This window comes from Eublepharis macularius, chromosome 7 (assembly GCF_028583425.1).
Source record: "Eublepharis macularius isolate TG4126 chromosome 7, MPM_Emac_v1.0, whole genome shotgun sequence".
In the NCBI taxonomy this organism is placed as follows: domain Eukaryota; kingdom Metazoa; phylum Chordata; class Lepidosauria; order Squamata; family Eublepharidae; genus Eublepharis; species Eublepharis macularius.
The window spans coordinates 86,955,106-86,968,875 of record NC_072796.1 but is presented as its reverse complement, the minus strand read 5'-3'; the positions used below and the strand labels follow the sequence as shown (position 1 = coordinate 86,968,875).

General features: G+C 41.7%; 1 protein-coding gene across 1 annotated transcript in view; it reads left to right on the top strand.

Moving 5' to 3' along the window:
* The first annotated feature begins 458 nt into the window (after window positions 1-458).
* Window positions 459-13,770, top strand: part of ATP6V1H (ATPase H+ transporting V1 subunit H) — a 51,726-nt gene continuing 38,414 nt past the window's right edge. The window contains exons 1-2 of the mRNA XM_054985686.1: window positions 459-547; window positions 2,808-2,930. Coding sequence (XP_054841661.1) covers window positions 2,827-2,930 — 104 coding nt within the window. The 5' untranslated portion in view covers window positions 459-547; window positions 2,808-2,826. The remainder of the gene's footprint in view (window positions 548-2,807; window positions 2,931-13,770) is intronic.

The following is a 13,770-nucleotide window of genomic DNA, read 5'->3' as shown; positions in this document are numbered from 1 at the left end:
TCCTCCTTGTTTCTGGAGCAGCAACGTGGGAAAACGGGAATCATACAAGAGGGCTACAACTACTTGAGCAAACTTTGTTTGGGGGGAGAAAAAAAATTGCCGTACCCCCAACTCTGTCCAACGGTTGCATTTTCAAGGGGGGAAAGTGCAGTTAGTGATGGCGGGATCCTTGGTGCAATACTCAGTAGCTGATTTCTTTTAAATAACTTGCCAGCATTCACCATCTCCTCTGTCTTCCTTCCCAAACTTTAATATTGCGTTTGGGAAATAAACGAATCGACACGATGCACCAAGGGAATGAACTACACTCTGCACGTGTACGGAGATCCCTCATCTGCTAAGGCTGGCTTAGCTAGCACCGCGCGCACGCCCGACTTTCCCTCCGCCTTCTGAGGCGATCTGAGCCGCTGCGGGCCCCGTAGCACCATCGAGTCAGCTGCGCGCTGTGTCATGTGATCCGGAGGCGCCGCTTCGACCCGCAGCGCCTGAGGCTGGGTCACCTGCCGCTGCGGATCCCACTCATTGCTGGTGAGAGCGGGCCAGCGAGGTAAGCAGACAAGGCAAGCCCCTCAGTGGCCTGTGTCGCCGCCGGGAAGCGAGAGGGAGGCGCCTGGGTCACAGAAGGGGGTGGATGTGCCCGTTTGTCCTCTGCGGCGATTTTGAGGGGAGACTGGTGGGGCCACAGAATGGCAGAACCGGAGAGGACCCAGAATTCCGTCCGCTCATAGGGGAATGACCTGGCGTGGTCAGGGCATCTGATCCAGTATCCTATCTCCGATAGTGGCTGGGAAGGCCTCACAAGCAAGGGAGGATAAACGTAGCTGTCCTGTTGCTTGTCCCCACAGTAAACCAGGCAACTTGCATCACCCTTGTGCTTTCTCGTGGGGAACAGCTATTGTTTAGCTTGCTTTCCATAAATTGATTAATCTGCAGTGGGGTTTTTTTTGTTAAAGTTAGAATAGGTATTGAATGTAACAACTATCTCAAGGAAGTGAACTAAGATGCTTTTTGCTGTGCAAGGTAAGAACACCCCACTGGGTCAATCTGATTAAATAGTAGGAAGGATCTGACTCTCTAGTTTGGGTTTGCCCACGCCGTGCTGTTTTTTGTAAAATTAAGATCTCATTACCCCTAATAGTTTGTTAGATATGGATAAACTTGGTCAGCTTGTTCAAGTACATTGTCAGAATGTTAAATGGCGCGTAGCTGTCTTTCGCTGACGGGAAATCTGTTCTTGTTGCTGCTGTTTGAGGGTTGAGTGCTTGTGTCCCTCAATGGCAGATATGATTGGATCACATTAATGGGAGCAAGTAAAGGATCCAGCTGGTTTGTGTGTGTGGATGGATGGTTGAGGTGGAGTTTGGGCTGGTTTGGACAGGTAGAAAAGGCTGAAGTTGCTGGTTTGGACAGGAAGAAAAGGCTGAAGTTGCTGCCCCAACCATGATTTGATGTTTTAAAAACAAACAACTTGTTTTGGCATCAAAGATTCAGAATAGGCCAGAAGTAATGTTTAAGAAGCTGAAAGCAGAAATGCTCAAGGTCAGTGGTTTCAGTATGTAAGTTGTGTTCTTTGTTTTTGGTTTTCCTTGTAAATAAGCACAACCAATTGCTACTACTTGCTGTGTAGGACAGATTAAATTTAAAAAACCTTTTCCCCTGAAATTGGGAAGTCTTTGTTCAAAGGCCATAGAAAGTAGAAGCTCGTCAGTAGTACCTGAGCAGAACTATATTTGCGGTATGAGCCGCAGAAACAACATACACAGCAAACCCTTTCCTCAAAGGGGGTTTGAATTCTGTGCAACAGCTCCAACACTATTTGGCAACTAATCCACATTCTGAAGTGTGAAGTTAAAGATCTGTTGTCATGTGCCTAGAATTTGTCTGATACAAATGGAAAAGAAAAGAGGAACTTAGTTTTCTTCAAACAGCGCTTCATGTGGGACAGCAATGGCTACTCTGAAGTAAACTAAAGGCACGTTACACAGTAATAACTGCTTATTAGTTGTTTTTCTAAAATGAATTATTCTAAGTTACTTATATGAAAAAGTCAAAATAAAATTATAAAATAAAAACAATAAATGCACTTAAGTTTTTAATCACTCTGCTAACATTCACCAGTGGAAAAGCTACAATTGTTAAATAGTTTTCCCACTGGGACCACCTTCCTAAATAAGGTGATCCTGCACTGAGAAGGGGGTTGGACTAGATGGTCTGTATGGCCCCTTCCAACTCTATGATTCTATGAAGTGATTTTAACGTGAGCGCACGCACGCACACACACACAGACACAGAGAGAGAGAGAGAGAGAGAGAGAGAGAGATGTTCTCAGAATAGCATTATGGAGAATATTGCTCCATGCATTACTGGACTGAAATAAAGAGAAAGTGTTGAGAGACATATGTTTGAAGGTATTTTCTTCTGAACTGAGCTTCTATTGAGCTTGATCAACTCAAGGCTGAGAGATGCAATTTTCCATCTCTTGCTTTGGCCCACTCTTTTGGTGTTTTGTGCTGAATCTTTTACATATAATGGTAGGATTTTGAATACAGTTAATGAGATACTTGGTGTGATGTTCAAAAAGAAATGCCCAGGTTTTTACATTTTTGCATCCAGTCCTACTGGAAGTTGCTGCTTTTGGGTAGGTTGGGAAGTTCTGGAGCTTAACTGTGTGAACCACAAATTGCATAAATTTATCTAAGCTTGTTGATTTCACTGGAACAAATTAGGATTTTAATGAAAGTGAACTGCCTGAAGCAGTGTCCAATGTTTAAAAAAACTGATATTGATTACCTTTCTTTTATTTGCAGGCTCTGATTCAAGATCAAAATGGACATCCGTGGAGCTGTGGATGCTGCTGTCCCCACCAACATTGTGGCTGCCAAAGCTGCTGAGGTTCGAGCTAACAAGGTTATTTGGCAATCATATCTCCAGTAAGTAATGAACTGATCAAATTGTTAGGAGATGCTTTTCTGTAGGCTGAGAGACTTGTTACAGATTTTAACCGATATGAGAACTGGAAAAAATCCTGAGTCAGTGGAAATGGATTGTTATGGCAATATGGAACTTTTTAGAAAAGTAACTTGTTTTACTTGTATAGACTGGAAAATTTTACTTAATGTTAGTAAAATTGTTCAAAGTCTGGCAGAATCCAAAGTACCAATTTGTTTGGTAATTCTGTCATTTTAGTAGATTATGATTGCTATTTCGGCATACTGAATAAGAAGTAAATGTCACTGAACTTGGTGAGTCTTAATTCTGGGCAAACAAGTTAGATTGCACTATGTGTGTGCACTGAACAAGTTCCTTAGTAGGGTGACTTGATGCAATCAGAATACACCTATTTTGCAGACCCTAGATAACTAGATTTTTTGTTTATCAACCACTGTTAGAATCTTCCTATTCTTTTCTTTCTTCTGTTCATAGTATTTTAGTATTCCCAGGTCTTTCCACACTTCAGCACCTGACAATTAACAAGACAGTGGTTGAGGCCCAACTTTGGACATAGCATAGGTGTACACAATAATTGGTTCACAGAAGCAGTCCCGCTTCTAAGGATTTCCTTTTGGCTCTGGCATAGTTCTCCTTCCCAGTCCCAATGTACTTTCCCTCCATTATATGCCTTAGCGGCCTTCTCCAATTAAAGCCATATACGGGAGACCATTGGAACCTTCTACCTTTCCCTTTCAGATGTTGTGTGAACAATTTTTTAAACGATCACACAGCAATAGTGGTTTTCCTTTCTATTAGTAGGAAATTCCCGCCAAAGGGTTTCTATCACTCCACATGGACTTTAATCATCCTTTTTTCCCTTCCAGAATTTGGAAATGCTTCAGTTGCATTTAGAAGATCTTAGTTTTTATTATTCTCCAGAAAAATGAAAATATACATTTTATCAGTAATTTATAAAGCAGCACATTTAGCTATGGAGTGTTTGAAGTCAGTGATTTTGAATAAATGTTAGTGCAAAACACTTTTAACAGGAATTGTGGAAATAAAATTATATTTGTAAAATCCTGTGAGATTATTCTGTGACAGTTATAGAATTCTAGGAATCAAACTCTGTTTCAGAGTCTAAGGAGCTACAGAGCAAAATCCTGCCTTGCCACTAAGCGTATGTTGTCCACCAGAGGTAAACAAAAGAATCAATAAGCAGTAACTTACTCCACAGAGGATCTCCCCTAGCTTGCAAGAGCCAAAGTTTATCTATTTATAGCCCTTCCAAAAATTTCCTCTAGCTGTTTTTAATTGACAAGGAAAATAAAATTAAAAAGCCAGTTCAGATAGTTTAGATGGCCAGAAGTTCAGGCCTCCAAGGCCTCTCCCTTGTTTCCTAGAATTACAGAATGGGAGCAATGCTGCTAACAACAGTGACTAACAATGAGATGAGTTCTGACAAAATGCAACATTTCAGGGAAGTAAAGTAGCCCTTGCCATGCCGTGTGCACAGAAGAGGAACTATGCTTACTGTAAGGAAATGTGTAACAAAAGGAAAACTGAATCATTGGGTGCTGTGTGCTGTGTTGCTTAGGGAAAGAGTTCTTGAAAAATAAACAGCTCTGAGAACTGTATTTCATCTGTAATCAGTGGCTGCTTCTTTCTGTCCTAGTGCTGTAATTCTGTGCCTCTGACTTACTGTGGATGGAAAGATAACCACATCAATTCCTAGACAACAGTATTATTATTTTTTAATTTTTTCCCACTTCTGAGCGGGACTGGTTCATTTAACTCTGAAAAAGCTTTCTCTCTGTGCTGATAAGAAATATGGAATGAAAGGTTATCTTGGAGTTTTTGTTTTTAAAAAACTTTGTTTAGAGCTAAGATTAAGAGCACGATATGCAGAATTTGGGTCCAGTGGCACCTTAGAGATCTACAAGATTTTCAGGGTATAAGCATTTGAAAGTCAGAGCTCCCTTCTTGAGATACGGTATCTGAAAAAGGGAGCTCTGGCTGATGAAAGCTTATACCCTGAAAATCTTGTTGGTCTCTAAGGTGCCACTGGACCCCAATTCTGCTGTTCTGCTACAGGCAAACATGGCTACCTACCTGAAACTGTCAGCACAATATGTTGTCACTCAGGCCTGATCTAAATTATATACTTGCTACATTCTAGGTCATGACATGATTCCTGCCAATGAGTGTTGTTGGTCATTGCATTATGTAGGGTGAAGGATTGATTGAAAAAAAACTTTTCCCAGAGCTCTAGAGATTTCACATACCATAAATCCTTGCAAGTTCTATGCAGGAAGTTACAAAAGCTTCAGCACTTCTAAGGAGAATCATGGTCACAGGTGGCTAGGTACTTCCTGTTCTTTCAGAGAGTTTGGAATCAACTCAGTAGTGGAAGATACCAAAAACCTCGTTCCCAGGGACAAATATTCTAATTGCAATGGGCTTAAAAAGTCACATGAAAATTTTAAGGAATTCTTGAAGTGGATCCCAGAAGCGGCGAAGCATCACCTCGTTATGCCAAATGTATGTGATAACCTTTCAAAATGAACTGATATATTGCATGAATACAGAAATCTTCCTGTAACAGGTCTATCGTGTAGATATTCATTCAGTAGCTCAAAGTGATATTCATTCAGTGGCTCAAAGACCACTTGTGATTCTTTGACATGCCACCTGTGGCTCTTCTGAGCACTGTTTCCCAATGTGACACCTACCCCATGTTCCAGAGTGAGCAAGGCCATTGCCTGGTAGGGCTTCTGATTGGAAACTGGTTTACATCTTGAAACAGCCACTGCTATGGGGGATAAAGGATGCTGCAAGCATCTCTGAACTGCAGGCCTTGTTCCAGGGGAATGGTAGTCAAGGGCCCATCCTCTCCAGCCAGCACCCCTTCTTTGCAGCTTCAATAATACAATAATATAGCATTTGATTTATATACCACCTTTCAGAGCAACTTAACACCCACTCAGAGTGGTTTACAAAGTATGTTATTAGTATCTGTACAACAATCACCCTGTGAGGTGGGCAGGGCTGAGAGAGGTCTGGAAGAGCTGTGACTGACCCAAGGTTGCCCTACTGGCTTCAAGTGGAGGAGTGGGGAATCAAACCCAAGTCTCTGGATTAGAGTCCCACCACTCTTAACTACTACACCAGACTGGCTCTCTATACTCTCATCCCAGCACCCAGGTGCCTGCTGGGAGGAAAGCAAGCGGGTGACTTCTACTAATACCACGGCAGCCATTCAGGAAAAGAGCGGGCTGCCCAAAGTGGAGTGGTGGCAGTTTTACTCCCCTTTCTCCACAGCCAGCTGGTCTTCCTCTGGGCATCTTGACAGTCTTACTCTGTAAGCTCCTGTGACTCATGCTGAGGAGAGAGCAAGAAGGTAAGAGGGAAGCCCTTCCCCTCACTTCAAATACACAAAGGCTAGCTAAGGATCAACAGGGATGAGGGGAGACAGCCAGCCCTATGTGTGCAGTGGTGCATGTGTAATTGAAATGGTTGTAGTTATGTATTAATAGAGATATATTACTGTGTGTGCGTTTGGGGTGGAGCCACAAGCCTGTAAGAATAAAAATATCTTTGCCTGACACCTAAAAGACAGAAAATTGGGCCCCAGGTGAGGCTTTGTATGAATGGAGTTCTACAGTCTTGGTGCTATAACAAAGAAGGCCTTGTCTTTGGTGCTTACCTACCTTTCCTCAGCCAGTCGGGGCATGCAGAACTGGTGGACACGCTTATACAGGAGGAGATGGTTCTTAAGGTATTCTGCCCCAGACTGGCTTAATAGGTAATAACCAGTCCTTTGAATTGGGTTCAGAATTTAACTGGCAGCCAGTAGAACTGGTGAAATAGGTCTCTGCAGTTTGCTTTTGCCTGCAGCCTGGCTGATGCTTTTTGAGTCAGCTGAAGCTTCTGGATAGTCCAAAAGTAATCCCAAGTATAAAGTATGAAAACTTATAAAGTATGGGTCACAGTTTTTTATCATGAAACTGTTACAGGGTTTTGTGTGTGTGTGTGCAGTATGTCCAGTAGTTTTATTTTACATGAGACATCTGGGACAACATTATATGTGGTAGCCATTTACCAAATGAAGCAGCAATGTTTATGGTGGGTGCCGTGCTGCTCTTGGCTTTCTGGATCACTGTGGCCTGGTTGGAAATAAATATGGCATTGCCAAGGTCCTGATGCAGGATTAAACAGAACAGGCTTAAAAAACCTCCTCAGAGAAGAAGGAAGAAGCAGAGCAACCATCATGGAAAAGTGAGTAGTCAGTCAGGCCTGCCAAGAAGTTAGAAGGAAAGCTGTCACCCATGTTAGTGGGATACTGTGCAAATTTGCTGAATTTTGCTGCTAACATCAATCCTTCCATATCCCACTGGGCAAAACAATGAGGTGATTCCTTGTCTTCTGTTTGATGCTGGAACTGCAGGGTGATAGGCTTACAGATAAAGATGTAAAATTGGTCCATGAAAAAAATGACATTTTGGTGGAAATTGAAATGTATGCAATACTTATTTTCTTGTAAAGCTTACATTTATTTTATTGTTTAAACAACATAAAATGCATTATTTATGACTTAGTTACTATGTAAACATGTACTGTCAGTATAGGTAATTCTCAACATGGCCCCATTTGTGCATACTTAAATCCAATTCCTGGAGCCATGAGTAGACAAGACAGATCTTTCTACAAACCTGAGAAAAGCTCCAGGTTTGCATAAAAATGTTTTAAAAAAAGGACACTCGTGTGTGTGTGTGTGTGTGTGTGTGTTTAAAACCATCAAAAATGATAGAACTAGCACCTGTACCTTTAAGAAACAAATGCTGTCTGCAGTGGCTGTTGTGGGGTTTGCTAGGCAACCAAAACAGTATTGCCAGTCTTCAAGCCTTTCAGCAGTGAAAGATGGAGGGAGGGGCCCTTTTCAAGGCCTTACTTGGCTTTTGAGAGAGGACACATTGCGGCCAGGCCCTGCAACAACCTCTGGAAAGCCTGGCTGCTTGCTGCTATTCACCCAATGAAAGCCAGTGGGATGTAGTGGTTAGAGTTTCAGACTAGAGTCTGGGAGCCACAGGGTTTGAATCCCTACTGTGCCGTGGAAGCTCACTTTGGGCCGGTCATACACTTCCAACTTCACAGGATTGTTGTGAAGATAAAAAGGAGGACAGGGGAACTGTGTAAGCTGCTTTGAGTCCCTATTGGGGAGAAAAGTAGGGTATATATATAGTAAATAAATAAATATAGTTGAAGATGGGGCCAGATATTAAGTAGGTGGGCTGCTGGTGGCTGGAAAAGAGAGAAAGGAGGAGCAAAAGGAGAGTGGATATGCAAACTGCCAGGAAGAGGGGGGGGGGGAAGAAGTAATGAGAAAGGGGATACAGTGGAAACTGAGATCCCTCCCCCCAAGTCCTTGTGGGTTCCCCACTTGTTAATATATCTCATTCTCAGCATGGCCAAATCTGTGGATTCTTAAATCCAGACATTGGAGCCATGAACAGACAAGACAGATTTTTCTACATATCTGAAAATAGCCCAAGGTTTGCAGTAATATCTGAAATCTAAAACAAAAACAAAAAACAAAAACAGTGGGCATTAACCTCCCATAAGAGAAGCTGTGCCTGCTGCTTTAAAAAAATGCCTTCTCAGTTGCCATTTTGACGGTTGCTAGGTGCCAGCACGGATATCACCAGGCTTTAAGGTTTCATTTTTGTTAGTAAAAGACAGGGAGAGGTGAAAGAGTCCTTTTCAGGGCTGTTTGGGTATTTGATGGAAGATTCATTGGGACCAGGACTTCTAGCAACCACTGAGCAACTTGCTACCACCTGACTTTTGTCACTTTGTTAGTTTTAGCACAGTTTTCCAGCTTGTAAAGATCATCCTGAATCTTGACTCTATCTTCTACTGTATTGGCTACCCCTTCCAGTTTATTATCGTCTGCAGATTTAATGAACATCCAGTCTATTCTTTCATCAAAGTCAAACTGTTTTATATCAAGTAAATACTAGTCAGTCAGTAATATTTATTCTGATCGGAAGCAGCTTTTCAGGACTAGGCAGAGAGGTCTTTCTCAACCTGAGATCCTTTGGCTGGAGGTGCCAGTGATAGAACAGGGGTACTTCTGCATGCAGGCTACTGATCAGGCTCACCCCATTCCAGCTTCATACTTCGCTTGCTCGCTTATTCATTTGTTGAAACATTTTCCCCTGTTTTTCAGTAACTTGCTTCCAACACCATTTGCACAAAAACTTAAGCTTAGATGAGTCTGGATAAGCCGCTCTGAATTCTACAAGTGTGTGTTATACAGTATATTTATACAGTATGAAATTACTGTATAAATATGTTGAACTTTCTTTAATCCTACAAACATTCAGAAAAAGGAACTTTGAAAAGTAAGATCTCAGTATTAATCTGTATATCATTATTATTTTCAAACTTCCTACATTTTCACATACCTCTGTCTGCTATATACTAGCTTGTGTGTTCTAGGGAATACACAGTGCATTGATCGGCCTGCTTTTTATTTTCTGTTGTGGGAGACGATGTTCCAGGAGCTAGCTATCTCATGCTTCCCTGGCACAAACTCTGGCAGGGTTCTGAAGAGCTGGGTTGCTTCATGGTGGCTTACGTTTCTTTCCTAACATTTATATCTTGTCCTTATGTTTGGACTTTGGATTGGGAGGAGCCTGAAAGGGAGAGAGAACAACATGGGTACTTTTGACGGGAAAATCAGGTCAAAGTTTTATTGCTTACAAGTTCCTTCTTGTCATCTTAGATGTCCACCACATATGATAGAAAGTTGCATTCATACATTGACATTTCCAACACTTTCCACTATAATCCTTACTGATTTTTGCAATATCCTTAGGAGTAATATAGCATCTAAAAACATTTTATACCAATTTTATCTTAACATTTGACAGTCTGTAAATTTAATTTCTTTAGTCCTTAATTTTTTATTTTTATTTTTATTTTTTAATGTCTAACATAAAAAACTACAAAAGACTACAAAAATATAATGGGGAGGAAAAAAAAGGGAGGGGAGGACTGGGAAAAGGGAAAAACAACATACAAACAACAAACGCTACACTACATGTCTTGTATTCCCTTCATGCTGCAATTTTTCTTAAAAGTTAACTTTCTAATATGCTATCAGGTTGGTAGATCTTATACAATACAGACTATATTCAGGATCAGGACTTCTCCCCCCCCCCCCCCTTGCGTCTCAGTCTCAGTTCTCTCTGCGCAGCTGGAGCAGCTGCGCCCGCTCTTTCCTCCCCCCCACTTTCCCCTTCAGACTTCGAACTTTCTTCTTGCTGAAACTCCTGATGGTTGAACAAAAAGTCTGTCAGCTGCGCGTCCGATGTAATCTTGTAGGTTTGATCCTTATATCTGAACCAGACGCCTTCTGGAAACAGCCATTTATATTTTACATCACATTTCCTCAAGAAAGCCGCAAGTCCTTTATACTTGAATCTTCTTTTACGAACCAAAAATGGAACATCCTTCAATATTTTAACCTTATTGCCCAAATAATCCAAGTCCACATTGTACGAATTATATAAGATGGTGTCCCGAATCTTCTTAGATGAAAAGTCAATTATAATCTTGCGAGGCAGCTGACGCTTCATTACATACTTTGAAGATGTCCGCCGGACTTCCAAAATAACGCTTTTTAGCTCTTCTTTAGTTGCCTTTGCGAATGGCGCCAAAAGTCCAGACACCAAATCTTTTAAATTTTCACTTTGCTTTTCTTTTACATTTTGAAGACGCAGTACCGTTGGGGCATGGTCCACTTGTAATCCTATTATTTGATTCTCCAAAAGCTTCTCTTCCTTACTTGTTGCTTTCATGAGTACTGCGTTCTCGTGTGCAGACTGCTCTGCTCCAGTCGCTATTTCTTTAATGGCTTTCACTTCGCTCTCCACTGAATCAACCTTTTGCCCCATTTCATTCAGTTTCGCAACAAAGGGCTGCACAGCATCAAAAACTGCTCGTCTCACCATCTCTTCAAAATTTCCCCCTTCCCCTGTAACATCACCATCACCGATTTACTCATTGCTGGGCTCTGCTTTCTCGTTGCCATCTTGGGGGGGGGGGCACCAACTAAGTTCCAAAACTCGGTGCAGGGGAAGAAATCCGCACCTTTTTAGCTTCAACTCCCACCAATCCTTCGCATACGCTTGAAAATCAGAAGGGATTCGCTTACTTACAGGTTTTCACCTTAAATCTGCTTATTGCCGTTCTCCATGGCCCGGCAGCACACGGAGTGCTGCGCAAGTCTGCCGGCCTCCGTTGGAGCAAACGGGCAATTTACCCCCTGCATTGCTTCCAGGGGGTTCTTCCCGCGGTGCCCCGGACCCTGCCTCCCTCACTGGGAGTCCTGGGAGTTAACCCTCGCGGGTCAACTGCCTGGTCAGGCTGCTCAGACGGTTCCTCCCGGACCTGCAGAGAGGAGCGTCCGACATGGCTGGGAAAACGAAACCGAATCCTTTAGTCCTTAATTTTTTCCATTGACTCATTGAAATATTTTTGCTAAAGTTTTGCATCCATTTAATCATGTAATTTTTGATCTGTTGCAATTCTGCATCATATTACAATAAAATTGTATATATTTTTCCTAACAGGCACTTTGGCTCTCTACAGATTAGTTTTCAAACACTGTTTTATTTCTTAATTGCCCTCCTTCTTTGGATAGTTGTTCTTTAAGTTTAGTCATTATTTGATAATACATCAACCATGGAATATTTTCCCTTGGGCTTGAATTTATTCCCATGTTTTTATTTTTCCTTGTTTGTCTATCATATATTCATAATTAACATAGTCAATTTTATGTCTTGTAATGATATCATAATAGGCATCTATCAGTGATTTCAGTGGTGAAATTGGCAGATTTAATCTTTTTCTGTCTTGAAACCGTTTTTTTAGTAACCCGTTTCTCACAACATGGGAGCCATCTTGTCTTCAAATGTTTTAAATGATTTATTAATCCATAAATCCTGTGACACTCCACTGGACACCTCCCTCCAATCAGTCGAGATGCTGTTGGCAATTACTCTTTGGGTGCTGTTATCCAACCAGTTCTCTGTCCATCTAACCACCCTAGAGTCTAGTCTACAATCTTCCAGTTTACCTGTCCAAACAGCATGAGGAACCTTGCCAAAAGCCTTACTGAATTCCATATAAACTACATCAACAGCATTCCTGCAATCTAGTAAGCCTGTCACTCAGTCATAGAAGGAGATGAGGTTGGTCTGGCAGGACCTGCTGGGGATAAATCCATGCTGACTTCCCCATATCACCATGTTCTCTGCAGATGCTTGCAGATTGATGTCTTTAATATCTCCACCAGTATCTTCCCTGGTACAGAGGTTGGTCTGACTGGCCTGTAGCTCCCTGGATTGTTCTTCTTCCCTTTCTTTTAAATCAGGATAACATTTACCCTTCTCCAGTCTTCTGGCACATCACCTGTCCTCCAAGAAGCCTGGAAGATGATTAAGAGTCTGCAAGCTCTTCTGAAAGTTCTTTAAGTGTTTTCCAGCACACCTCATTTGGCCCAGGGGATTTGTAATCTTCCTGTGCAGCTAGGTGCTTCTCAGCAACTTCTCTGCCCATGTCAACCAACATGACTTTGCTCTCTACAGATAGGTGCATGCCTTCTGACCTGTAGAGGCTGCTCTCTTCATGGGAAATGTCTGGCTGCCCTATTGCTTTGCTATCATGGGCTAAAACCAAAGGTCTGGAGTCTTCACTGAATTTTCTCTGAGCAATGTTCCCTCTACAGCAGCTCCAACCTAATGATCTGGACATTTGGAAAGCACTACAGGCATTGATCCAGATTGGCACCATGGAGTGATGCTTGACTTTTTACCCAAGTCAGCAAATGAATATAATATATGGATGGCTATGGTATTCAGCAGCAAAGGTTGGCATCAGGTGTTCCCAGCTGCATGTTGTTTGGCCCAGCCATGCGGTGTCCCGTACTTCTCCCAGTCCAAGCTGTGATCCCTGTCCAGAATTTGCTGCACAGCATCTCCCTGTTCCATAAGCTGCACCCACAAATCCAAACTGACCTATGTCTACAAAGAAAATATGCAAAGCATTTTCCTTTCTTGGACAAATGAACATAGCTCAGGATGGTGGTCCCTGTTGGCTAGCACTTACAGTTTTTTGGTTGCTGTAGTATGGTTTGCTTGACTTGGCTCATCTTGGTAGGCTTTTAGGTATCTCTCTTGAAATATTTGAGAGCCCATGTGAACATCTTATTTGATTTCATTGTATTTCCTCTAGTGCAGCTTAGTGGTTGTTTGGCATGAAAGGCAGATTGCATAGTGCAATTCATACAGTCAACAACAGGGACATTCAGTAAACAATACATTATGATATAGATTGCAGAAATTTGAAAACAAGCGGAAATCTGATTCACCCAGGTGAAGTAGACCCAGGCAGTGAAATAAATCCATTAACTAACATCAAAACAAATGTTTACAAATTAAAAAACAAAACCCCAAACCCTGCCATACTTCAGGAGGAAGTTCTTAATCAGCAGATCTTATGATTTGAGGAAGCTTAATTCTTGTTAAGTGTAAAACTTGTTTAATTATTTAAATTTTAATTGTTATGAATAAGAATTATAAGAATAACTGCACTTGTATAACGCTCTTCTAGACAGATTAGTGCCCCACTCAGAGTGGTAAACAAATTACTGCTGTTCTAGGGGTGTGCGATTCAGTATTTGTATACTAAATATATACCCAAATAATGCCTTAATAACATTATGCAGGTATACCGAATAACATTAGAGAATCCTCAGTATGATGTATTGTC